The following is a 23,404-nucleotide window of genomic DNA, read 5'->3' on the forward strand; positions in this document are numbered from 1 at the left end:
TAATGGTTGGTGTATTTATAGCGGTTAACAAAGAACAAACATTAAAATCACCATTTCACTGTCTCCTTTCTGTGGTGGTTGGCCAGTCTGTTAAAAGATGAGGCAGTGAAGGTGTAGAGAGCTGAATCAGATGTTTAAGTTCTGCAGGCCCATTTATTGTACAGCAGCAAAACTAGGTCTCTACACCCTGTTAAAATGTATAAACAAAGTAACTTTAGACCTAGCTTACAGACATGGGAGGGATTAAATGTGACCAACTGCAGCCAAGAGGCCCACTGATCATTATACCAGATCACAGAGTGACTCAGGCTGCATTCACAAACTGCAAGTATCAATGTTAAATTCTGAATTTCAATTCATGCATTTTAGTACCTTTGTATTCTACATTTTAAAGTTGCCCAAATCTGATTTGAAATGGTCTGATTTCATGTTACTTGTGAGCTGATCAAATTGTCAAAAAAAAAGACGGGATCAGGTGACTTTTGCCTGCAGTGTGAACACAGCCTATGTGATTTATTAACCATGGCAAAAAAAACCCCAAAAAGATTCAATATGCAATTGAAATGTTGCACCTTCTCAGTGAGTGAGGGGAGGCGAGCAGGAGGGCGGTCGGTCCAGAGAGCTTACTTTTATCTCTCACTTCCTCTCTGTGGACACACTGATCTCGGTCCTGTCCTCTCTTTAAGGGATTCTTTAAAGTTCAGATTGTGTCATGGCACATGCATTAATTTTTACAAACACCTGACATTTTACAAATCAATCAACATGCAGGCTACAGAGGATGGAGAATGGACAGTTTCAGTAAAATAAACACACTACTACTAAATCATCCTTTCTACTAAACTTCACTCTCAATAATAACCTGAACACAGTGCTGTGATGCTTGACATCTTACTGAGGTTTTCCAGTTAAGTCAGTCTGTTGAAAGTACACAGTATAATTTGAAAACACATGAACTCTTTTGAATTAAACAACATAGATTATTATTATTTTTAAATTATATAATGTATGCACCTTTCTGGCATTGAAATTGTTTTTTTTTTTAAGCAATCTTGTTTTTAACCCAATCACATATTTCAAATTCATAATGTTAAGAAATAACATCTACCAGTACTTGTAACACACAATGACTTTAAAATATTTAAAATTAGGCTTAAAATGTATTGCTGTTGACTGTTGAATAAAAGATGTAAAATAGAACAGATTCTGTCACACTTACATTTATCATCAATATCCGTATTATCCTTTCCAATAAGTGACAAAATGAAATAATAATAAAAAAAAATAGTAAAATGGGACATAAAAACATTATTTGCGGACTAATAAGGAGTTTATCCACTTCTTCAGGCACCACCGAGTGTCGCCCAATTTTCACTTGTTTCATCATGACTTTCAGAAACGCCTTTCCCCCCCATTTCTAATCCCACATCATATACGATTAATAAATGCATATTCCTCCAAATAAATCATGCCGTAACCCTGCAGGGTCTCTTGAAGATATTAAACCGTCATTACCCTTTAAAAAATGGTTATTTTAATCGGTTTAAGAACAAATTCATCCAAACTGAAATTGACGCCCGGAACTAAAGTTTAAGTACTTTTAGTTTCGACACGGACAGTTTGCGTTGCCACACTTTAGGGTCGGGCTCACATCTCGCATGAATGGATGGAATATATATATTATTTGGTAAAGCCTCGACTTACTAATGGAAACTGGATGTCACGAAATTAGAGTGAACATTTCGAGTCGGTGTGTGTACATTTAACGAGGGGACACGTTGAACTTTAAAGTACTTCCTGTTCGTGTGTGTGCAGAGCGGAAGCTAAGGAGCTGCTCAGACAACAGGCTTCACGGCTAGCCTGCTTCAGGAACATAGACCCAAAAAACACCAACCACACAGAGCAGAGATGGTTGAATCAATATTTGAGCTCCCGGTGGAGAAGCAGATATTTTATGCTGTGTTGGGGTTTTCGTGGACAGTTTACCTGTGGGAGGCTTACCTTTCTTACAGACAGGTGAGTCCAACATGTCTCTGAATCAAACTGAGCAGCTGAGAGAAAGGACATCATCATTCAGTTTATCCTCCAACATATTGTTAAACAACTCTTGAAAATTAGCAGGGCAATGATATAGAGCAAAACACACATCTGTCAGCCTTTTTATGTTAAATCTGCACACCTGAATATCCTGTAGATTTGCCTTTTCAGGATGTCAGAAATGATACAAGATAACCCTTTATTCATCTCGCAGAAAGAGAAAATTACAGGGTTACAGCAGCAAAACAGAATAGCAGAGAAAATCACACAGTGCAAAATTAAATGACATGAAAATATAAAATATATATATATATATATATATATATATATATATATATATATATATATATATATGCATAAAGAAATATTTTAAAATGGCCAGTAACTTCAAGATGTAAATCTGTATAAATTGCATCAACACTATCATGTAAATAGTGCATATACGGATTGAATAGTTATGTTTAGTGCTCTGCCTTTTATGCCTTAGTTTACCTCCTCAGTCTAGTATCATTTAGATTTCAGATGCAGTGGATGTATGATAAAATGCCAATGAAATACATTTTAGGATTATTTTACTAATTTTTTTCTTAGTAAGTGTTGACTTTAGATTAATTATTGTTCCCTTTCTTTTTTTTTCAGAGGAGGATATACAGATTGACAACAAATGTGCCACAGGAGCTCGGCAAGATTATGGACTCTGAAACGTTTGAGAAGTCTCGTCTTTATCAGCTGGATAAAAGCAACTTCAGCTTTTGGTCTGGACTTTATTCTGAGACTGAAGGGACGGTAAGAAAACCAGTATAATTATTGCTTCTATTCGTTTACCAGTATAGCCCAACAGTCACTATTTTGAGTTAAATACTTCAGCATTGTTTCTGCTCTCCTGAATGTGCAGTCTAGCATTTCTGTGATAATTCCTTGTAGTTTTATTGATATTAAATATAATGCTTAAAAAAACGTTTCAGTTGATCCTGCTCCTGGGAGGAATCCCGTTTCTGTGGGGCGTGGCTGGTTCTGTGATGACTCGCTTTGGATTGGGTTCTGAGTACGAGATCATCCAGTCACTTGTGTTTCTGACACTTGCCACCCTGTTCAGCGCCTTCACCGGACTTCCCTGGAGTTTGTACAACACATTTGTCATTGAAGAGAAGCACGGCTTTAATCAGCAGGTACGCTAACGGAAAGGCTCTCGCACATTGTGGTGCTGAATTTATTTTTTATTTTTTTTAAGCCAACACGTTCTTGTTTTCTATGAATGTCTTCTCTTCCTCTCAGACAATAGGCTTCTTTCTGAAGGACGCTGTGAAGAAGTTTGTTGTGACCCAGTGTATCCTGCTGCCCGTGACCTCACTGCTCCTGTACATCATCAAGATCGGCGGGGACTACTTTTTCATCTACGCTTGGCTCTTTACCCTGGCTGTGTCTCTGGTTAGCGCAAAAACTCAACTCACCATCTTAAAAAAAGAAAAAAAGTAGAACACGCGTTGTTTCTTTTGCAGTTTGAAAGTGTTTTAAAAATAATACAAAGTGCTCGTCTCTCTCCTGTGTCCTCAGGTACTTGTGACGATCTATGCTGACTACATTGCTCCCCTCTTTGATAAGTTCACTCCTCTGCCAGAAGGAGAGCTGAAGACAGATATTGAGTCCATGGCCAAGAGTATAAGCTTCCCCCTCACTAAGGTGTATGTAGTTGAAGGTAAAGCACTTCTCCTGAATCCGGTGTTATTTCAAATGAAGCCTCAGGTTCTTCTGATTCTTTTTATGTGATCATGTGATCACCACAGACTGTCGAGCACTTCTACCAGTTGAACTCCTCTCAAATGTTTTTTTGCAGGTTCCAAGCGTTCGTCGCACAGCAATGCGTACTTTTACGGGTTCTTCAAAAACAAACGCATTGTGCTCTTTGACACTCTGCTGGAAGACTACTCGCCTCTGAACAAGGCTGGAGAGCCTCAGACGGAGCAGCAGGAGACAGAGGACGCACCGAGTGAATCAAAAGCCAAGCCCAAGGTCACAGAGCTTTAAACTTTATTCAGACTAGATTGAACAGGATTGTTAAGCACTTTGGACTAGCGTACGACTGATATGGGGCCTTAATTTAATCATTACTTTCCTTGTTTCTGTTTTGTAAACCTGAAAAATACTTTCACAGAACAAGAAACAAGGATGCAACAACCCAGAGATCCTTGCAGTCTTGGGTCATGAGCTCGGCCACTGGAAGCTCGGCCACACCGTGAAGAACATCGTCATCAGTCAGGTGAGGACTCTTGTCCCAGCTGTCAAATACTGATAACCAATGTTCAGTGTTATGTCTGGAACATCTTCTATCTCTGTTCTTTCTGCAGATGAATTCCTTCTTGTGTTTCTCCCTGTTTGCTGTCCTGATTGGACGTAAAGAACTGTTTGTGGCTTTCGGCTTCACTGACAGCCAACCCACACTAATAGGCTTGATGATTATCTTCCAGTTCATCTTCTCCCCCTACAATGAGGTGACTATCTTTATGTCCTTTTAATGTTTCACTTCATTCATATTTGCATATGCCTCACAGACGTCTTATATTTTCTCCATGCAGCTCCTGTCCTTCTGTCTGACCGTCTTGAGTCGCAGGTTTGAGTTCCAGGCAGATGCGTTTGCTCGCGCGATGGGCAAAGCCTCCGAACTATACTCCGCCCTCATCAAGCTCAACAAGGACAACCTGGGCTTCCCCGTGGCCGACTGGTTGTTCTCCATGTGGCACTATTCCCACCCTCCCCTCCTGGAGCGCCTCAGAGCGCTGGGCAGCATCAAGCAGGACTGACGGGGCTGGAAGGGGGAGGAGCAAGCGCTGCCTCCTCCGAAGGGCCTCCGCAGACCGCTACTGGCCCTGTGATGCACCCTAGTTTTTTTTTTGTTTTGTTTTTTTTCTTCTTACCTACCACCCCCTTTATTTTTGTTTTAATCTTCTTTGATTAAATACTCTGCTTGCCATATTTCCATACTTTCCACTGTTCCCTTTTGAAACTTTATTTTAAACAAAACCAAAACATATCAGCACAAGCCAGTCTAAAAAAAAAAAAAAAAAAAAAAACTTCAATTAAAGAATCGGCTTTCTCGAGAAATGCCTTACATGCACTCACTGAAAGCTTCTGGGCAATGTGTGTTTAGCAAGAGCTATTGTCAGAGCACAGGTCACACTTCTGCAGATTGAGTTGAGCTATATTTTTTAAATATTTAATTTTATTTCTGGGCAATTTGATTAAAAATGTATTCTATAAAAACAGAAATTTCCCATTTCAAATCTGAAATAATTCTCTCAGAATCGCTTACTTTTTGTTGCGATGTTTACATGACTCAAATGTTAAAGGGAATAGAGTATTTTTTTAAAACCTAAAAATAGTTAATCCAACAGTATAAGAAGTTTTCACTCACTGCTGAGTAAACAACAACCATAAACAACAAATCATGGCACAATGACATCATGGGTAGGAGATGGACAACTTCATGCACGCTCATGACAAGGCTTTTTGCAGATACACAGGCCAGACTGATTTGCCTCTCAGGTGAATCTGTCGCTATGGAAATATCTTCAGGTGAGCTTCAAAGTAAAAACATAAGTCATGTCAAATTAACAGTTTTGCAAAAGAATAAAAATACTTTGTCACTGGATGAAAATTTCAGGGCCTTTTACCTTTTCTGTTTGAGTTCAGATAATGGACGCATGATGAACAGAGCAGTGCGGAAATGTTTATTTTAATTTAGGCTAGACTTGTGATTTTCATTTTTTACTTGCAGTGTAGGGGGGCGGGGGGCTTGTTTTACTTTTTTCTTAAGCAGTTTCCAACCATACCTGTACATATGTAACATTAATGAAAAAGAGAAATGGCATATGATGTGAATTGTGAACAATGTTGAATGTGGTTTGAATTTTTAAGTTGAACAATGTTTCTTAGTTTCTTCTCTTGGTATTGGGCTGAGTGAGCCCAGAGTTGCCTGAAAAGCAAAATATTCATAGAAAAATTGTGGAATGAAGTCTGCGAGGTTCCTTTCACCACTTAAGTCAGTGCTTGGTTTGTTCAATGAGGGAACTGTGTACTGTCTCTGCAGCAATGAATAAAATCCTTCAAAGCATTTTTTGTGGTAAATGGATGTTTTACTTAAACTTCAACAATAAAAGTACAGAAAAGGTGTTGTGTTGTAAAGGTCATGGAGCAACCTGGGCTTCACATTTCAGATGTAATGAGCGTTAGTGTAAGGACAATAATTCATGGCATATTGTATTAACTGGTGTGTGTAAGAGTTTCCCTAAAACATTTTTATTATGAACATTTAGTGCATAGTCAGACAAAATTTAAAAAAAGAACTTGAGGAAAAGAATCAGAATTAGATCATTGTAAATGGAAGACACTTCATTAACATTTTTTATGTAAACAAAAAGGAATTAGAACAAATGAAATAACCAAATTAACATTAGTATACAAGTATACTTTTACAAATAGAAACTTAAATAGAAAATTGTTTACAGATCTAGTAGTAGTTAATGTAAGAAAAATGTCAATTTTTTTTCTTCAAATAACTTTATTCAAATGACATTAATGAACAAATACTTCCGGAAAATAGATATAATCACATGTAGATCACGTTAAAGCTGGATTACAACCATTTAAGCGCATATAAAGTACAGACAGGAGGATATAAAATAAGCCATGAATAAATAAAAAGAAAGGTCTGTGAGCTGCTACGTGAGGAACGTGTGACGTCACCCTCTGTTCGTTTTTTCAGGAACATACCATTATGAAAGAGGGGTATTGTCATTTGTTCGATGTATTTTATGACTTGGCTCGGTATATGAACATACACGGTAACTTAATGTCTTAATTAAGCAATATATAAATAATTTCTCCCACCTTACTCTCTCATTAGACCGCCGTGTTGCTCGTCGTGTCCCCCCCCCCCCGACTCCCCGTCTGGTTAATAATGGCGCCGTCCTGTCGTGTATTTCTGAGGACAAGGGCACGTTCCCCGTAGTGAGTTTCAGCTGCGTTGTTTTTATATGTGGGAGTTAACCATGGCGAGGCTTTTGAGGCCTAACATCAGGACTTTTGTAACTTCTCAGCTGAGAATGTTTGCCGACCAGGTAAAAAAAAAAAAAGAGCTGGAAAAACATCAGCTGATTGAAACGCTGCATTCAGTGAACTGTGACACAGTCGTGTTTGAATTAAATCCATTAATGTGCTTTTACAAAATATAGCAAACTGTCTTTAACACCAGTGGAGCTTCAACTCTTGTGAAAAATAATTTGTTGTTTTTGGGGGGCTTTTAGAGCATTGTTCAGTGCGACAGACATGCACCAACATGTCAGGGATGATTTGAAGAGGATTTATTTTTTTAATGTCCGAATCAAAATAGTAATTGTTACCTGTAAAGGTTACTCAGTCAGAAATCAATAGACTGGTGTAGTTTTCAGTCCTAAAACCAGGAAGTGAGTTAGCATGTTAGTGCCTGGCTGTCACAATACGTGTTCTCGTCTGTTCCAGAAACCTATGAGTTAACACCTTGTAAACAAAAACACAACTTTGACTTTTCTGTAATGAAAGACAAAATTGACCTTTGGATCAGTAAACAGATTACATTGGTTGTCCTTGACATCACACAGGTGGATCTTGGTTAAAAAAAAAAAAAAAAACTTTGAGAAATACTTTTTTATAAATACTTTTCTTTTAAGGTCTGCAAAACAGAGTCCTGACAGGCCCACGAAAGGCCTCTTTTTTTCTCTCTTTGATTGCATACTAAACATTTCTTTTGTCACTGCGACCCCACCCTTTCACAGCTGGGTGAGTTGGGCAAAGGTGCAGGTAAAGGTGGTGGCGGTGGAGGGTCCATCAGAGAGGCAGGCGGAGCCATGGGGAAGAAACAGGCCGCTGAGGAGGAGATGTATTTCAAGTATGATTGCTCTCTGTTGTAGTAGCCAACTGTAAACTAAAAATTCACATTGTGAACTTCTCTCACTGTTGATCTTTTTAACCTCTCTGATGTTACCTTCTAAGGCGTAAGGAGCAGGAGCAGCTGGCTGCACTGAAGCAGCACCACCAGGAAGAAATCGACCACCACAAAAAGGAAATTGAACGTCTGCAGCGCGAGATTGACCGTCATAAGGGAAAGATCAGGAAACTGAAGCACGATGACTGAGTGGAACCGTCCTAATTAAAAGTTATGGTGTTTTCACTATCCCAGCCAGACGCCTGTATTAATTACTTTGATTGCTGCATGCACTCGTTACCGAGACAGTCATGAATGTGCGAGTGATCGTTCTATAAATGCTTGAAAGTTATTAAAAACTATTCCTAAAATATTGATTGTTTCCATTATATGCTGTGGCACGCTGTACAACTCTTACAACCCTTTCCCCTTTTTGTGACTAAATTATCGCAGGCAAATGACCAAAGTGGAAAAGCATATATATATTTCATGAAACAAATGAGAGCAACTTGTCTTTCTTTGTGATGTGTGAATAAATCTGTAATGTAAATAGAAGTGGTAGCTTTTAGTGCTGTCGTTTTGTGACAACTCATTCACAATCTCTTTGTCAGATTACATATATTAACTTTCAAATTAGGTAATCATTACTTGAAGTTCTTGTTCATTAAAATGTCACTTTTAGAAGGTACTCAGCAATGAAAGTGTCATGACCACAATCACGCCACCCAAATTAGGAATAATCACATACATGCAAAATGTAATTTATGACACAATCCCAGATCTGTTTAAGAAACATTTCTCCTCTGGCTCTTAAAGACACTCATGAATTCAATAAATCTTCTGCTTTAGTTTTGTATAACCCGAAATAAATGTAAAGTCAAAAAAGTAACCAAATGACATGATGGGAGTATATAGATGGATAGGTATCTACTCAATTGATCCTGAAGGATACTCAAATAACCTATAGGTGTAGTTTACAAGGCACACAGGAGGACCCAATAGGTTTATTGAAAGAAATCTCAACATAGATAAAAAATTAACCTTGTACAAGTAAAAATTAGACCGTTACCATGAACAATGACAGTACATTAACCCTGCGGGAATCATAACAGAAACCCTATGTACAAATTGAAACACACTGACATTAGACCTGTACTAAAGCGAGTATATTATTTTGTTAAGATAAACATGTAAGTGTCAAACTAGAGGCTCTGACAACAAATATTTGGTAGGACAAATAGCATCAAATGAGACAAGATATTACTTTATTGATCACAAATTGTTAGCAATACAGAAATCCAAAAGTATAAAACCAAATAAAATTATAACATAAGTACAATTTGAAAAATAGTAGAATAAGATGTATACAGAAGACTATATACATGATAGGGTGAGCTCTTTGGGACAATAAAGAAATGATGTGCAGTGGATGGCAGGTTAAAGTGACGAGTGATGATTTAAAGTGACATGTGCTGTCAGAGGCAGCAAGTTGTGAAGTATAATATAATATAGTGCAATAGATACAATATTCAGTTATATGCTTCCGTGCAATGAATACAATAAATATAAAAAATACAATATAATAACAACAGTGATAACAGTACATCAATATTATATTATACAGTGCAATGTATAGAATATAAATAAAATACATATAAATGTAATAATATAAATCTAATATAAATCTAATATAAATATGCTATAATAACAATAGTATGATTAAAGTATAAACGTGAGGCTAATTGTAAGTATGAAAATGTTTTGTATGCACTTTCTCGTCCTGTACATCAGGGCGGCGATAGAGCGTTGTTTTTGCGAAGGCGGGCACGAGCAAGAAAAGCTTATTGTACGTCACTTCCCCTTAGCCCCTGCCTTTTACTGGGAGCAGCCCCGTGCATCTTTCTTTTCGCACATCATGGCGGACCGGTTCAATAAGGTGGGTAACTGCAGCGGAACCATTATCTAATTTTAGTCGTCTTCGAGGGAGATAGATGATGTTTTAAGTCGTTAAACGAGAGTCAATAAGGATGAGGTATCTAATCGTGATGTCTGCTTTTGTTTACTGTTTCGTTAAAGGCTTGGATTTAGGATTATTTGAGACAGCTAGCCGTAGCTGTGCGGACATGCCTTCATCACGCCGTTAGCTTCTTTTAGCTCGAGTTGTTTCTTAATATGTAAAAGCGCTGGTTAAAAGTGGTACAAGAGCATAACATTTCTATTTTCTTCCGAGTCTTTTGCTATCCAACACAGCCGAAACGTAACACTTTTCGTCTTTTTAAAGTTTTGACGTCGTTGCTAAGCTAACGTCACCAGTTTGCACAGCGTCCATGTGCCGTTTATAACCCGGCTCGTGCGGTGAGGTGTCTTCATTCAGGAGTTACTGTTTTAACAGTGTCTTTGTGACCAGTTATGCATTATATATATATATATTTTTTTTTTTGAACAATAGTGAGGCTTTTGACCAGTATGCAAACGTGTTCGTACAAGTTTAACAGAAGCGTGTATTTTTTTTTTTAGACTGATCTATAATTCTCATTCGTATCTGCAGGTTCTGCTGCTTGATGGCAGGGGCCACTTGCTCGGTCGGCTTGCTGCCATTGTGGCTAAACAGGTCCTCCTTGGTAAGTTAAAGTGTCTCTTAAATAAGTTGTTTCAAACTGTCGATGATGAGATCTTATTACCTCCCTTGCTTGAGTTTAACGACCATGAGAAAACTGTCATGCACTACCATCTGAGACAGGCTGCAGACACGTCGACATGTCTTTGTTTTATTACCCAGATATTAATTGTCCATGTTTCCTCTTGTAGGACACAAAGTGGTGGTGGTGAGATGTGAAGGAATCAACATCTCTGGAAACTTCTACCGCAACAAACGTAAGTATTTTATTAATGTTAATTCGTGAATAAACTGCTGTCAATGATGATGATTCAACGTATATTTTTTGAGTTTAACTGACCATGAAATATCTTACATGCACTACCATCTGAGACCTCAGCATTACGTCACTGCATCTCTCTGTACAGTTTTGTGAAGCATTTCTAAATGTGCCTGTTGTAACATTACAGTGAAGTACCTGGCTTTCCTGCGTAAGAGGATGAACACCAACCCCTCTCGTGGACCGTACCACTTCAGAGCTCCCAGCAGGATCTTCTGGAGGACCGTCAGAGGTGAGGATGTGGCACAACTTGACATAAAAACTTGAAGTGGAATTATCTCACTGCTGAAAGATTATTGGTGCGGTAATTAAGAAAATAACTATCCATTCTGGTAGACTTAAATTAAATATAGTTTGCTGGACTTCATTCATATGGAGGAAAGTAAAGTTACAGTTTGGGCTGCGTGTGGAAAAGGCGCTGACATTACGGTCTGCTTACATGTGGATTGTATGCCCTGGTTGATGTCCGGTTTGGAAAGTTCACAATGTAGATTTGAAAGTTATAGAAGTGGAACAATTCTGTGCTGTATTTTCTGAACTAAATGCACAGACTTTATTCAAAGAATACAATGGGTCCCTGGAACACTTTTTGAATCTTAAAGGCTACCAGAAGAGTTACGTTTCATTGTTGCGACCCTCCACCATAACTCCTCTTGAAGCATTTTATCTTCAGTGTTACAGGGTCCACATTTTCCTCTGAGGACAGTTTGTTTAAAGTTGTGAAAATATACAACAGACTCAACTTTCACTTTTCTCTACCAAAACTGCATAATGCACCTTTAAATTAAGAATCAAGCTTGCAAAGATTTTGATTAGTCATATTTTAGTTTAAAGCTGCATAATTAAGTTAATTTTAACCAGCACAAATTGTTTCTACTTAACAATGATGAACTCTTTATCCCGAAACTGATCATTTCTTGATGAGACAAATTTATCGGATCTGATTGCTGAGTTGAGTGAGACTGATTTGTGCTGGGATACTTATGAGCTTGTAACGGGTGTTTAAAAATAAAAATGTATATATACATTTGCGCCTTATATTATAGAGGAAGGATATGCGGTAAAGTGGACACAGGACATACGTAAACCCAGGCTGCCCACGTGAGGACTATAGCCTCGATACATGGCTGCACCACCAGTGCCCCGTAACGGTTCTTAGATAATGTATCTTACTAACGCGTCTCTTGTTCATCAGGTATGCTGCCCCACAAAACAAAGAGAGGCCAGGCTGCTCTGGAGAGGCTGAAGGTGTTCGATGGTATTCCTCCGCCCTATGACAAGGTGACCTTTCTCTCCATGTGTTTGGCTCTGGGTTCACCTCAGCTGTCTGTGATGTTATTCCTAATCCTTACCTACCTTGTTTGAATAGTGATTATGAAAAGAATACATTTCTGAGACATGCTTATCCTCTCAATGTAGAGACGATGTGTGTTCTTCTTTTACTGACTTTGTCATTATTCCACAGAGGAAGCGCATGGTTGTTCCAGCTGCTCTTAAGATTGTGCGTCTGAAGCCCACTCGCAAGGTGAGTCCTGAACATTTGATGAAGAGCTCACTATGTTCGACTTTAAATGTAGAGCTTAATTTGTCTGTGAAATCTACAAAGGTGCTTAAAAAAGGAAAACATGTTCTGACTTGACAGTGATGAGCACTTTATCCCGAAGCTGATCATCTATTGATGAGACAAACTTTTTCGGATCTGATTTCTGAGTTCAGTCGGGGGGGCCGTTTGTGCCTCATCTTGAACCCATAAACATTCATTTTGAAAACACAGAACTTGGTTCTTTTTTTTCTGTCGGTATTTTTTTTAGCTGTGATGCACATGAAACATACTGACTCTGATCCCTCCCATCAGTTCGCCCTTCTTGGACGTCTTGCACACGAGGTCGGCTGGAAGTACCAGGCCATCACAGCCACCCTGGAGGAGAAGAGAAAAGAAAAGGCCAAGCTCCGCTACGCTAAGAAAAAGACAGTGAACAAGCTGACCAAGCAGGCAGAAAAGAACGTCGAGGCCAAGATTGCAAAATACACAGACGTTCTGAAACAATACGGAGTCCTTGTCTGAGCTGTTCTGGCCAATAAAGATAAATACACGTTTATAGAAAGTGTCCTGGCGTTTTTCATTCCTCTTCAGTGAATGACACTCCACTTCAAACACCGGTGATACAAAATGCAGGTTAAGTTTTCTTAGTTTGCTCGGGCACATTTTGTTGTAAATGGCAAGTTGCATCACATATCAGCTCTGGTATAGATAAGTTTAAATTTACTGACGAGCAAACATTTTACTCACTCTTAGGATGAATACTTGGCTTTAAAAGAACGTAAGTCGTCTGTTGAAATTGTAAACTATGTTTAAGCCTGAGTTGTCGCCCTCAGTTTAGTAAAGGTCAAATAGACCAGTTGAGTGTTCTGAAGTCCAGTTCTACACCTCCCTGAATCTGCTGCTTGATGGCAGGGGCCTTTCACTCAGCCGGCTTGCTGCCATCGTGGCCAAACCGGTCCTCTTGGGTAAGTAATTTATTTACATGTAAAGATTTGATCACTATTACTGTTTAGCTAAAGTGACTGAAGAAGTCACAAATCAGTCGATGTCTCATTACTTCTCCTGCTTGAGTTTAACGACCATGTGAAAACTGTCATGCACTACCATCTGAGACAGGCTGCAGACACGTCTGCATGTCTTTATTCTATTTGCTCGCATTAATTTCTGTTTCCTCTTGTAGGACACAAAGTGGTGGTGGTGAGATGTGAAGGAATCAACATCTCTGGAAACTTCTACCGCAACAAACGTAAGTATTTTATTAATGTTCACTCATGAATAAACTGCTGTCAGTGATGATGATTCAACGTATATTTTTTGAGTTTAACTGACCATGAAATATCTTACATGCACTACCATCTGAGACCTCAGCATTACGTCACTATATTGCGTCTCTCTGTACAGTTTTATGAAGCGTTTATAAATGTGCTTGTTGTAACTTGACAGTGAAGTACCTGGCTTTCCTGCGTAAGAGGATGAACACCAACCCCTCTCGTGGACCGTACCACTTCAGAGCTCCCAGCAGGATCTTCTGGAGGACCGTCAGAGGTGAGGATGTGGCACTACTTGACATAAAAACTTGAAGTGGAATTATCTCACTGCTGAAAGATTATTGGTGCTGTATAGAGAGCTGCGTGTGGAACAGGCGTTCGGTTTAGCCCGAAACATGCAACAAGTAACTAACTGTACACACTGGCTGTAGATTGGTGGCCAAGAAAGTCAACCGAACAGATTTTTATGTAGTTTCCCAGCCCACGTTTCTACTTAACAATGATGAACTCTTTATCCCGAAACTGATCATTTCTTGATGAGACAAATTTATCGGATCTGATTGCTGAGTTGAGTGAGACTGATTTGTGCTGGGATACTTATAAGCTCGCTGTAATGGTTTCCTTTTTAGAAAATGTATCTTACTAACACGTCTCTTGTTCATCAGGTATGCTGCCCCACAAAACAAAGAGAGGCCAGGCTGCTCTGGAGAGGCTGAAGGTGTTCGATGGTATTCCTCCGCCCTATGACAAGGTGACGTTTCTCTCCATGTGTTTGGCTCTGGGTTCACCTCAGCTGTCTGTGATGTTATTCCTAATCCTTACCTACCTTGTTTGAATATTGATTATGAAAAGAATACATTTCTGAGACATGCTTATCCTCTCAATGTAGAGACAACGTGTGTTCTTCTTTTACTGACTTTGTCATTTATTCCACAGAGGAAGCGCATGGTTGTTCCAGCTGCTCTTAAGATTGTGCGTCTGAAGCCCACTCGCAAGGTGAGTCCGAAACATTTGATGAAGAGCTCTCTATGTTCGACTTTAAATGTAGAGCTTAATTTGTCTGTGAAATCTACAAAGGTGCTTAAAAAAGGAAAACAGTTCTGACTTGACAGTGATGAGCACTTTATCCCGAAGCTGATCATCTATTGATGAGACAAACCTTTTCGGATCTGATTTCTGAGTCGAGTCGGGGGGGCCGTTTGTGCCTCATCTTGAACCCATAAACATTCATTTTGAAAACACAGTGAACTTGGTTTTTTTCTGTTTAAAATAACTTTAAACAAACTCAACTTTTGTCAGCGTTTCAGCTGTGATGCAAACGAAATATACTGACTTTGATTCCTCCTCCCATCAGTTCGCCCTCCTTGGACGTCTTGCACACGAGGTCAGCTGGAAGTACCAGGCCATCACAGCCACCCTGGAGGAAAAGATAAAGCCACGGTCCGTTACGCTAAGACAAAGACGGTGAACAAGCTGACCGGGCAGAAAAGAACGTTGAGGCCAAGATTGCAAAATACACAGATGTTCTGAAACAATACAGAGTCCTTGTCTGAGCTGTTCTGGCCAATAAATATAAATACACATATAAAGTTTCCTGCCGTTTTTCATTCCTCTTCAATGAATGACACTCCACTTCCAAGTTACATTTCTTTGCATACAGCAAGTTGCATCACATATCTGCTCTGGTGAAGTTTCTAGAGTTAGCGGCAGTTCAGTTGGTTAGATCAGTCTATTACTGAAAAGCAAACTTTTGATTATAAACCCATATACTTCTCCTTCAAAGCACTTAAGTCTCTCTGCCCCCTCTCCTGTTGCCACTTTGCCACAAAATTCAAAGAGAAGCCTGGAACCTTTGGGCATCTTTATTTCTGCTCTACTGGCTATCGTATAAACCTTTAAGTATCTCCTCCTCAGGCCTGTAAAGGTCCAATAGATGACTTTTTTTTTTTTTTTTTTAATGTGCATTCTGAAGTCAAGCTTTGAATCTCTGCAAATAACCTACCAAATCATTTGTCTACGCAGTTTAAGATTTCCTGTTCACATTGCGGTTTCCTTTAGATTCTGCAATATATATTAATCTGCTGAAGTGTCTGAGGACAGTATGTGGGGGATGATTGTTTTTGTGCTCATGGCTTAGATTTTAGGAGACGCAAAGACTGAACAGATTACAGGATGATTTCCTCGAGTACCACATTCTTAGTTTTTAGCATAATTGGGTGAAGTGATGAACGGTTTACTCGTACTGCAGTTCAGCATCTTCACCAGCAGAGTGCAGTATTAGCTAAACTTTTTGTTGGCTTGTATTTTCTATATCCACATCAGGCACTGCTTGTGCCGTTCCTCATTTTGAATGACTTACTATAAGAGCAAAATGTTTGTGTTCTTGATAAAGCACAAAGATTTCCTTGTAATACCAAAAGTAGACAAATTGTTTAACACTTAACTGTTTGTCTTTCTCGCTCCTGTTCTTCTTTGCCTCTCGGGGTTGTACATATATTTTTTTTTAAATTGAACTGATTAAAAGATTTCTATATTCCTTAACACACACACCCTCCTTGGGATAGGCTTTCCATGCATTGACTGCCGACCGTCTGACGCCCGTCTACACTGCAATAAATGATTCTGTAGTCATGTACATTTAACTTTATCTGATAAAAATGTATTCAATATAAATGCGTCCTTGATTCTTTGGCAATAATTTAAGTAACTTTAAAACAAATGTTTGAGATATCTGCTTATTTTGGTTGCATGAAATATAGTCATTGTTTATGTAATTCTAAATTAAGAGATTTTTTAATGAATCCTACTCAGTAGAATTAGCCAGTTTTTATTTGATGAGCACTTCCTGTCACTTCCGTTTTTTCTTCTTTTGAGTTTAGCAGCTATCTGGTCACAAGGCAAAGTGGGGATGATTTAACTCAACAGTTTCATTTGGTTGACAAAGACAGGGAGACTTGTTTTATACTGTAATGTTTATGACAACCTGTAGGTGTATGCTGCACCTAATATTTACAGTCTATGATGCTACATTACAAAACAAAACTGTCAAGCAAAGTAATCCAGAGAGACAAAGACAGCAGCGACATAAAAGTAAATCATGTATGTTATGTTAATGTAGGCTATAATGTGATGGTGTTACGCCACGATATAAGAAAGATATCACAAGTATTTGCACTAAGAATACAATAAGCTTTATTTTGAAAGTTATATTGTAAGCAATTGCTATTGCTTGTTTGTGTGCTTTATTTGAATCTACTCAATTTAAACTGGTTATTCTAGTTTTATTGAGCAGTTAATGTGTATCTCTTTTTATAGTGTACCTGTGCTAAGGAGCGACATGAAATCTCCAGCAAACAGATGGAGAAATCACTGTAACTGCCCTTAAAATGAGATTTTTTGGGACGCTGCCGCCTGCTGTAGATCGCTCCCTAATCACACCATCTGAGGCCGATTGAAAATACTGTGATTGTCTTCAACTGCTCCTGCAGAACTACAACCTATTGTGTGCGCCAACAATTACAATCCTCCTCCTCCTCTTCCTTTGGCTGGCCCATGTTTGATATTCTCTTTCAGATTGGGACTGCTTGTCTGTGTGGGAGCCACAACACACAGTCCTGTAAAATGGATGAGATGTAAAGCTATACTGAAGTTTCAATTCTCTCTGCTTTTTGTGGTGAAGTGTGGGACAGGTAATAGGAGAGAATGGTGGAGGTAAAAATCTGTCTACAATTCTTTTAGCAGATGCCTGTATCCAAGGCGATGAACATCACAGCGTAAGTACATCACAAGCAAGGATCGAGAGAGGAGGAAATGTCAGTAAACGCAAACAAACAGCTTGAAGTCTGATTGGACACTCAGGTGCTGACAGGCAACGCACAGAGGGAAAACACAGGGTCAACAGCTGCTCTCTAATCAGCATCAAAACCATCCTGAATATCGTCATCGTAGAAGAGCTGGGGCTCTAGCTCTTTTATGAAAAACACATCCAACACAATTATAGCAAGAGGGATTTGAAAGAGTTTCTGTAGCTGTAAGTTCAAGTAAACAAAAATTAATCTAAAGTCTGTGACACACTGAAAACAACTTAACCAATCACCAGGTGCTGGGAATGGGTTTAGTCTGTAAGTGGCCATGTAGGCCATCAAACTTAATGAGATGTAACTTTCCAGCTTGATCTGACCGGATTTAGAAGATATGATTGGATTTGTCAGTAGTCTCATTTTCACTAACTCATGCTTAAACTGTTGAGTCATTAAGGAATGATTTTTTTTTTAGATCCGATTGGCACATAGAAAGCTTGTCAGAGTGCTCTGTTTAAATATCATGTCATTTAACCATACAAAATGTTTTGAAATTCTTGGATGTGGGTGTTTGCAGAGGCATGGCAGAAGAGCCGACTCCATCTTTGAGTTGTCTGAGTGAAGTTTTTTTCCAGCCTCTACTGATGTCACCCTTGAATGGGAACAAATGTATTCGAAGCCTCTGAGGCTGGTTTTGAGCAAGTATAACGGAAAGATAAGGAGCAAATAAAAGAAGAAAAAAGATTGAGTGTGAATTCGGTCAGACGTATAATTCCCTCGAGGAAAATCTGGAAAAAAAAAAGGACTTAACTGAGAAGTAATATGCAGTCATCCATAAACCAGGAGCCCGAACGCAACACATCTGCCACAAGAATGTAATCTTGGTCATATTTTTCTCTCATATATCATATATCTCATATATTTCTCTCCTCAGAAGTGTGTTCTTGAAACCAATTATACTTATTTATTGATGTCGATGTTGTGCAGGGAATTAGTCTTCAAACAGAAAGAGAGGGATCATCATGTCCTCAGGTGTCACCTCATATCGTCTGATGTTATTTAAATATCGTTAGGATTATTATCATGCGTCACTTTAAAGAGAAAACCAAGGCATGCAAATGTCTACATAGTCTATTGTGTACTTGTTAACCATAAACCAATATAAGAAATAATCTGCTTTCTAGTCTACTTTCAACTTTCAAGTTATATTTCATTACATTTGAATACATTTGAAGAACTGGATGTAATTTAATACTATTAATAATATAGTATATTTGTTTCCCCTTTCGCATTGGCTTCATTTTCCGAGATGGGAGGTTGCTGTTTGTGGACAACGAGACACAGGAGCACAATCAGGACTGAAAATCAATCAAACATTTGTGGACATCATCCAGCCAACATCAAAACTTCTTCCCATGATGGGATTTCTGTTTCTCTGTACATTCACAGACATCTCAGTAAGATTAAGAGTTGCCTGCAGATAGGATAACACCACACATCAGTGCAGTAACAGCTCACTAATGGGGTTGGCCTTGCTTTGACAGCTAAGGTCACTTTGTTGTTACTTCTTAGAGTGTTTCTTGTTTAGCAGACTTAGTGTCGGCTCTCCTCTGTCTGTAGCCTCGCATTCTGGCTGTGTTCATCAGAAGCTTTTGCAGAATAAATATGAAGCTTTTGGGACCGTCGGCAGAGCTGGCTTAGCAGAGACTGTATTACATGTGTGCTGTTAATGTCATTTATCATCCTGAGTCATATATAAACAACCTCCACTGAAGCCATCTTAGTCTCCTGAATCTTGTCAAGTGTCAGCGAACCTTCCCAAATAACACTCCAAGAGGTTTGAGATACCAACACAGGACACAATGTTGTCCAAACAGTTTACATATGATCGAGTTCATAAACCAGATAGAATCTGAGATATGGATTTATTCTGACCCTTCTTCTCTTTTCCCTTCTTCAGGATCATCACTTTAACATGCCGGCTATCCACAGGATTGTTTCCAGTCGTCCACGTCATCCTCAGTCCTCCCTGTTACACCTGTCATCGTCATGCCCTCCGACAGAATAAACCTCCTTACACCTAATCTATCAAATAAAGAGACTCGCTCAAGAGTAAAATCTCTCTTGAGTGAGTCTCTGACTGACGTTAACACACTGCTGTTTGTATCTTATCTGGTTGTTAGATTAGAGAGATTTTTTTCAAATCAGGACACTTTAAATTGTTTGCAAACCCACGTGTATAGATCCACAGATCTGTCACCTGCTCCATGCTCACACACAGTGGAAGGTAAAGAGCCCTCCTGAGGAGATCGTTTGAGTTGGTTGTCACTATCGTTTTCCTCACTGAAGTAGATTGTAACAGAGCGAGTGCGTTTGCTGGTTTTTTATATGGCTTTGTGTGGCGACACTTCCATCGTGGGTGACTGAAAATAGACATGCAGAGCAACATATTCATTGCCTGCTACTTTTGTTTAAGGAAGCTGTAGCTCTCCCCGCGCTCTTCCATCTTTCCGCCAGGAATTTTAGAAGTCTGTTCAATGGAGTGTGCACAAAAAACGTGTTCAGGAGAAATAGCACGTGTGGTGGCGTTTGCTTACGACTGCACTATGCACAAACATATTTCAGCCTACACAAAAAGCTGCTGATGAGATGTCTTGAGTACCTTTCAAAAAACCTTTTCACTTGATGTGCGAGTTGTGCAGCACTGTGAAACATATTCAACACAGGAGATGAAGATGCGTATGCCTGTGCCCTCACGTGTATATACTGTATATATATATATACATGTATATATTCACTGACCTCTGAGTGTAATTGAAATGATCAAGAATGTCAGGGAGTCAAGTCGATTTCTTCAGGCATACCAAAGTCATATCTATTTACAGAGCAGAGCAGCTGTACCTTTCAGACAAGAGAGACGGTGTGAGCGAATGCTGCTGGGAGTGGAGAGTCACAAATTGGAAACAGAAATTGAGATCCAGGGAAGGGGAATGACCAATCGCAGAAACCATTATCAACTTCATTGTAATGAAGCACCCTGTGTATAGGAACACACACACACACACACTTCACATATGCTCAAAGTCAAGAGTTGTTGAAAGGTTGTGCTACAATTCTCTGTACATTCAATGTGCCTCCATGGCAGCATGTCTTTGAACAAGAGAAGAGCCTTCAGTAGTGTAAATGCACAAGGGTCCCATGGTATGTATGTCTGACATATTTTGGAATTGACAATAAAGAAAACCTTGAAACCTTGAAACCTTGGATGATCCTTCCATCTGATAATCATACAAACGTCATCCTGGTGAGCTGGAAAGAGTTCTCAGATTTAGATTTTATAGTGGCACGTTGATATCTCAGATTATGGTAACATCATTATAAAGACTGAGATAGATGATCTGCTTAAAGGCCATTAAAAACATTTTTATTCCATCAAAAATCTAATTTCGACCAAATTTAATTTGGTAATTATAATGAGTACCTCAAGAAGACCTCAGTGTTCTGTCTTTTCACTGCCCTTCACCTTCATAATTTTACCACCTTTTTCTAACAACATTATAAAAAGGGGGCTGCTGTGGCTCGGTTGAGACATGCAGTTGCCTCCCACCGGAAGTTCAGGGGGTTCGATCCCTGCTCCCGCGGCCTCATCAGCAGCGTATAAAAATGCATGAATGGGATTAGTTAAATCTGATGGTCACTTTAAATCATAGTTCAATCATCAGTGTGCACTTTATACAAGTCAATTTATCATTAAATCATAACAGTGTGCCGCTGTGAGGATACAATTCCGAGTGAGCTTGGTATATAAAGCAGCCTTCTTTGTTCTTATCGTTTCTTTTTCAAGCTACTTCAGAACGAGGATTTTACTTTGGGTACCTTGGTTAATAAATCTTATCTTATTGGATCTCAAGGAGTACTTTAATGTCGACTTTAAAACTCAACAGGTCTGTTCTGAGGGTTGATATCTCTACTCTTGCATTGGCGCTAAGATTTGACATTTTGAGGAACACGATTAATAATGCATACATTATCTTCATAGATCTATCACTTGACCTTTTATTCATAATCAATTGGAGTTACACTGAAGAAGGAAAGAATATAGATCACAAGAGACCATGATGACAGCTTTAACCTTCTTTATCTCTGAATGAAAGACTTGCAATAGAAAGCAATTAAAAATAAATAAATATATATAATATGTACGTCAATATATACGTCACTCATTTGGAAAATAGCCAATTCATAGAAACCCAACGTTTCAGCCAGCGTGTGATCATATTAAATCCCAATGACTGTATAAAAAGGTCAAACTGCTCTATTGGCATGCTGACTGATCGTAACATAAAACAAACATCTCAACTGTGAAACCCAGAAAATATCAAAGGAAGACTAACAGGAGAAAATAACAAGAACGGAAAAAGACGAAGAAATGCCTTTGTTCAGAACTGTTTCAATTCAAACCATAGAGAGAGTCCTAAATCGTTTTTGCACTCTTTCCTCATCTTTTGACATCATTGATTTTGTTTTTTTGCACATGCTATGCAGCTCCATTGATTGTGTAACCTGACTTTGCACAGGGGGGGTAAAAGGCAGTAACTGTGCACGGTTATCAAAGTTGATGGGCTGAAACGATTTTCCGAATTGGCCTCTGAGTAACAATAAACAATTGCTGCATATTGATTCTTGGGAAGGCACTTACAGTGTAGCGTGTATGACTCCAAACGCAGAGGAAATACACTTTACTTTATGATATTACATCCAAGAAGGAAGCACATCGTACATTTTTTTCTCGTCAGATAAAGATCCTGCTATGTGATGTAAAACGGAGCCTTAAACGGCTGATCGTCCATTGAGAAAGCATTCAGATGTAAGCTATATGAAAACAATACATTTCATGTGGAGTTAATGTTTTTTCCAGGGGCCTATGGAGGGCTTTACAGCTTCCCTTTTCAGTGTCCCTCAGCATGAACCAACTGTTTAATAAGTTCTTCGTCCTGGTATGCAGCAGACCTCTCGGCAGAGCAGCACGTAGGCCATTAAGCCTCAGATGCAGCCATTTACCTCCTAGCACACACACATATATACATGCACAGTCAGAAATCATCCTGACTGATGGAGCTCATCCAGAACAAATTCCCTCTCTAATGAATCAATCTGAATCCTGTAATGGAAACTGTGAAATCATAAAATGTTTTTCTGTTGTCCCAGATATGAGGAGGCCATTTTAGCCCTTGTAAGATGACCTTTAGTGACACAAATAATGAGCAAGGCTGTTTATATTGTTGATACATTTCCAATGAATATCTGTTCCCCTCACTGAAGATAATCCACTTACCATCTGAGGTTTGGTTCAGATAATTTCAGGAAAGTATTTCAGGTTGTATGAGCTGTACATGGAACATTCTTGAGAAATTTATGGGATGAACTAGTAAAAATATGCATTCACGTCCGCCTTCCCACTAAACACTCAACATGCATGCACACCCATGGGAATAAATTCTTTTAAGTAGGATGCAGAACTGCTCTAAAAAAGTCTGTGAACACAGGAATCCCCTATGCTCCTCATCCAGCACTGCAAGAGCAGACAATCCCTGCGCCAGCTCTTTTCATACACTCCCTGTTCACTGAGGTCGTGTGAAGCCATGCACAGAAATAAAAAAAAAAAAACTTCTTCCAGCCATCTGTTTTCTGCTCAGGCAGCTCGTACCTGTGTTCACTGGATGTGTGCTTTAGATGTGACTGTGCTGACGTCAATACTGTAGCTATGCTGAGTGTAAAGAACTTTTGCTTTTCATTCCACGAACACTGATTGAGTTGTCCTAAAAACAGAGTTGCGAAGGATTAAGGAAAATACAGAGGGTGTC

At 39.0% G+C, this 23,404-nt stretch overlaps 5 protein-coding genes across 5 annotated transcripts in view; 4 read left to right on the forward strand and 1 right to left on the reverse strand.

Annotated features, from left to right (window-relative positions):
* znf593 (zinc finger protein 593) overlaps positions 1-23,404 on the reverse strand; it is a 122,460-nt gene that overhangs the window by 16,523 nt on the left and 82,533 nt on the right. The window lies entirely within an intron of this gene.
* On the forward strand, positions 1,601-6,145 carry zmpste24 (zinc metallopeptidase, STE24 homolog). Its single transcript, XM_079369214.1, has 9 exons — positions 1,601-2,016; positions 2,677-2,823; positions 3,003-3,206; positions 3,313-3,465; positions 3,592-3,733; positions 3,872-4,047; positions 4,190-4,294; positions 4,383-4,526; positions 4,611-6,145. The coding sequence occupies exons 1-9, from the start codon at positions 1,909-1,911 to the stop codon at positions 4,833-4,835; spliced, it is 1,404 nt and encodes a 467-aa protein (XP_079225340.1). The 5' UTR covers positions 1,601-1,908; the 3' UTR covers positions 4,836-6,145.
* atp5if1b (ATP synthase inhibitory factor subunit 1b) lies at positions 6,993-8,548 on the forward strand. Its single transcript, XM_079369382.1, has 3 exons — positions 6,993-7,151; positions 7,845-7,957; positions 8,062-8,548. Exons 1-3 carry the CDS (start codon positions 7,068-7,070, stop codon positions 8,201-8,203), a joined length of 339 nt encoding a protein of 112 aa, XP_079225508.1. The 5' UTR covers positions 6,993-7,067; the 3' UTR covers positions 8,204-8,548.
* On the forward strand, positions 9,829-13,034 carry LOC306840344 (large ribosomal subunit protein uL13). Its single transcript, XM_079369567.1, has 7 exons — positions 9,829-9,929; positions 10,542-10,614; positions 10,802-10,867; positions 11,060-11,161; positions 12,125-12,210; positions 12,395-12,454; positions 12,785-13,034. The coding sequence occupies exons 1-7, from the start codon at positions 9,909-9,911 to the stop codon at positions 12,992-12,994; spliced, it is 618 nt and encodes a 205-aa protein (XP_079225693.1). The 5' UTR covers positions 9,829-9,908; the 3' UTR covers positions 12,995-13,034.
* On the forward strand, positions 13,662-15,329 carry LOC306840345 (large ribosomal subunit protein uL13-like). The gene is given in 7 exon segments (XM_079369568.1): positions 13,662-13,718; positions 13,916-14,017; positions 14,406-14,491; positions 14,677-14,736; positions 15,095-15,167; positions 15,170-15,214; positions 15,217-15,329. Coding segments are annotated over 6 exon segments (414 nt in total). The 5' UTR covers positions 13,662-13,718; positions 13,916-13,944; the 3' UTR covers positions 15,294-15,329.

This window comes from Symphodus melops (assembly GCF_947650265.1).
Source record: "Symphodus melops genome assembly, chromosome: 19".
Taxonomy (NCBI): Eukaryota; Metazoa; Chordata; class Actinopteri; order Labriformes; family Labridae; genus Symphodus; species Symphodus melops.

Coding starts and splice junctions, on each gene's coding strand:
- zmpste24 (XM_079369214.1), top strand. CDS start 1,909: ATGGTTGAATCAATATTTGAGCTCCCGGTGGAGAAGCAGATATTTTAT. Junction 2,824..3,002: donor ATTCTGAGACTGAAGGGACG/GTAAGAAAACCA, acceptor AAAACGTTTCAG/TTGATCCTGCTCCTGGGAGG. Junction 3,207..3,312: donor AGCACGGCTTTAATCAGCAG/GTACGCTAACGG, acceptor TCTTCCTCTCAG/ACAATAGGCTTCTTTCTGAA.
- atp5if1b (XM_079369382.1), top strand. CDS start 7,068: ATGTGGGAGTTAACCATGGCGAGGCTTTTGAGGCCTAACATCAGGACT. Junction 7,152..7,844: donor TGAGAATGTTTGCCGACCAG/GTAAAAAAAAAA, acceptor ACCCTTTCACAG/CTGGGTGAGTTGGGCAAAGG. Junction 7,958..8,061: donor GAGGAGGAGATGTATTTCAA/GTATGATTGCTC, acceptor TTACCTTCTAAG/GCGTAAGGAGCAGGAGCAGC.
- LOC306840344 (XM_079369567.1), top strand. CDS start 9,909: ATGGCGGACCGGTTCAATAAG. Junction 9,930..10,541: donor TGGCGGACCGGTTCAATAAG/GTGGGTAACTGC, acceptor TCGTATCTGCAG/GTTCTGCTGCTTGATGGCAG. Junction 10,868..11,059: donor AAACTTCTACCGCAACAAAC/GTAAGTATTTTA, acceptor GTAACATTACAG/TGAAGTACCTGGCTTTCCTG.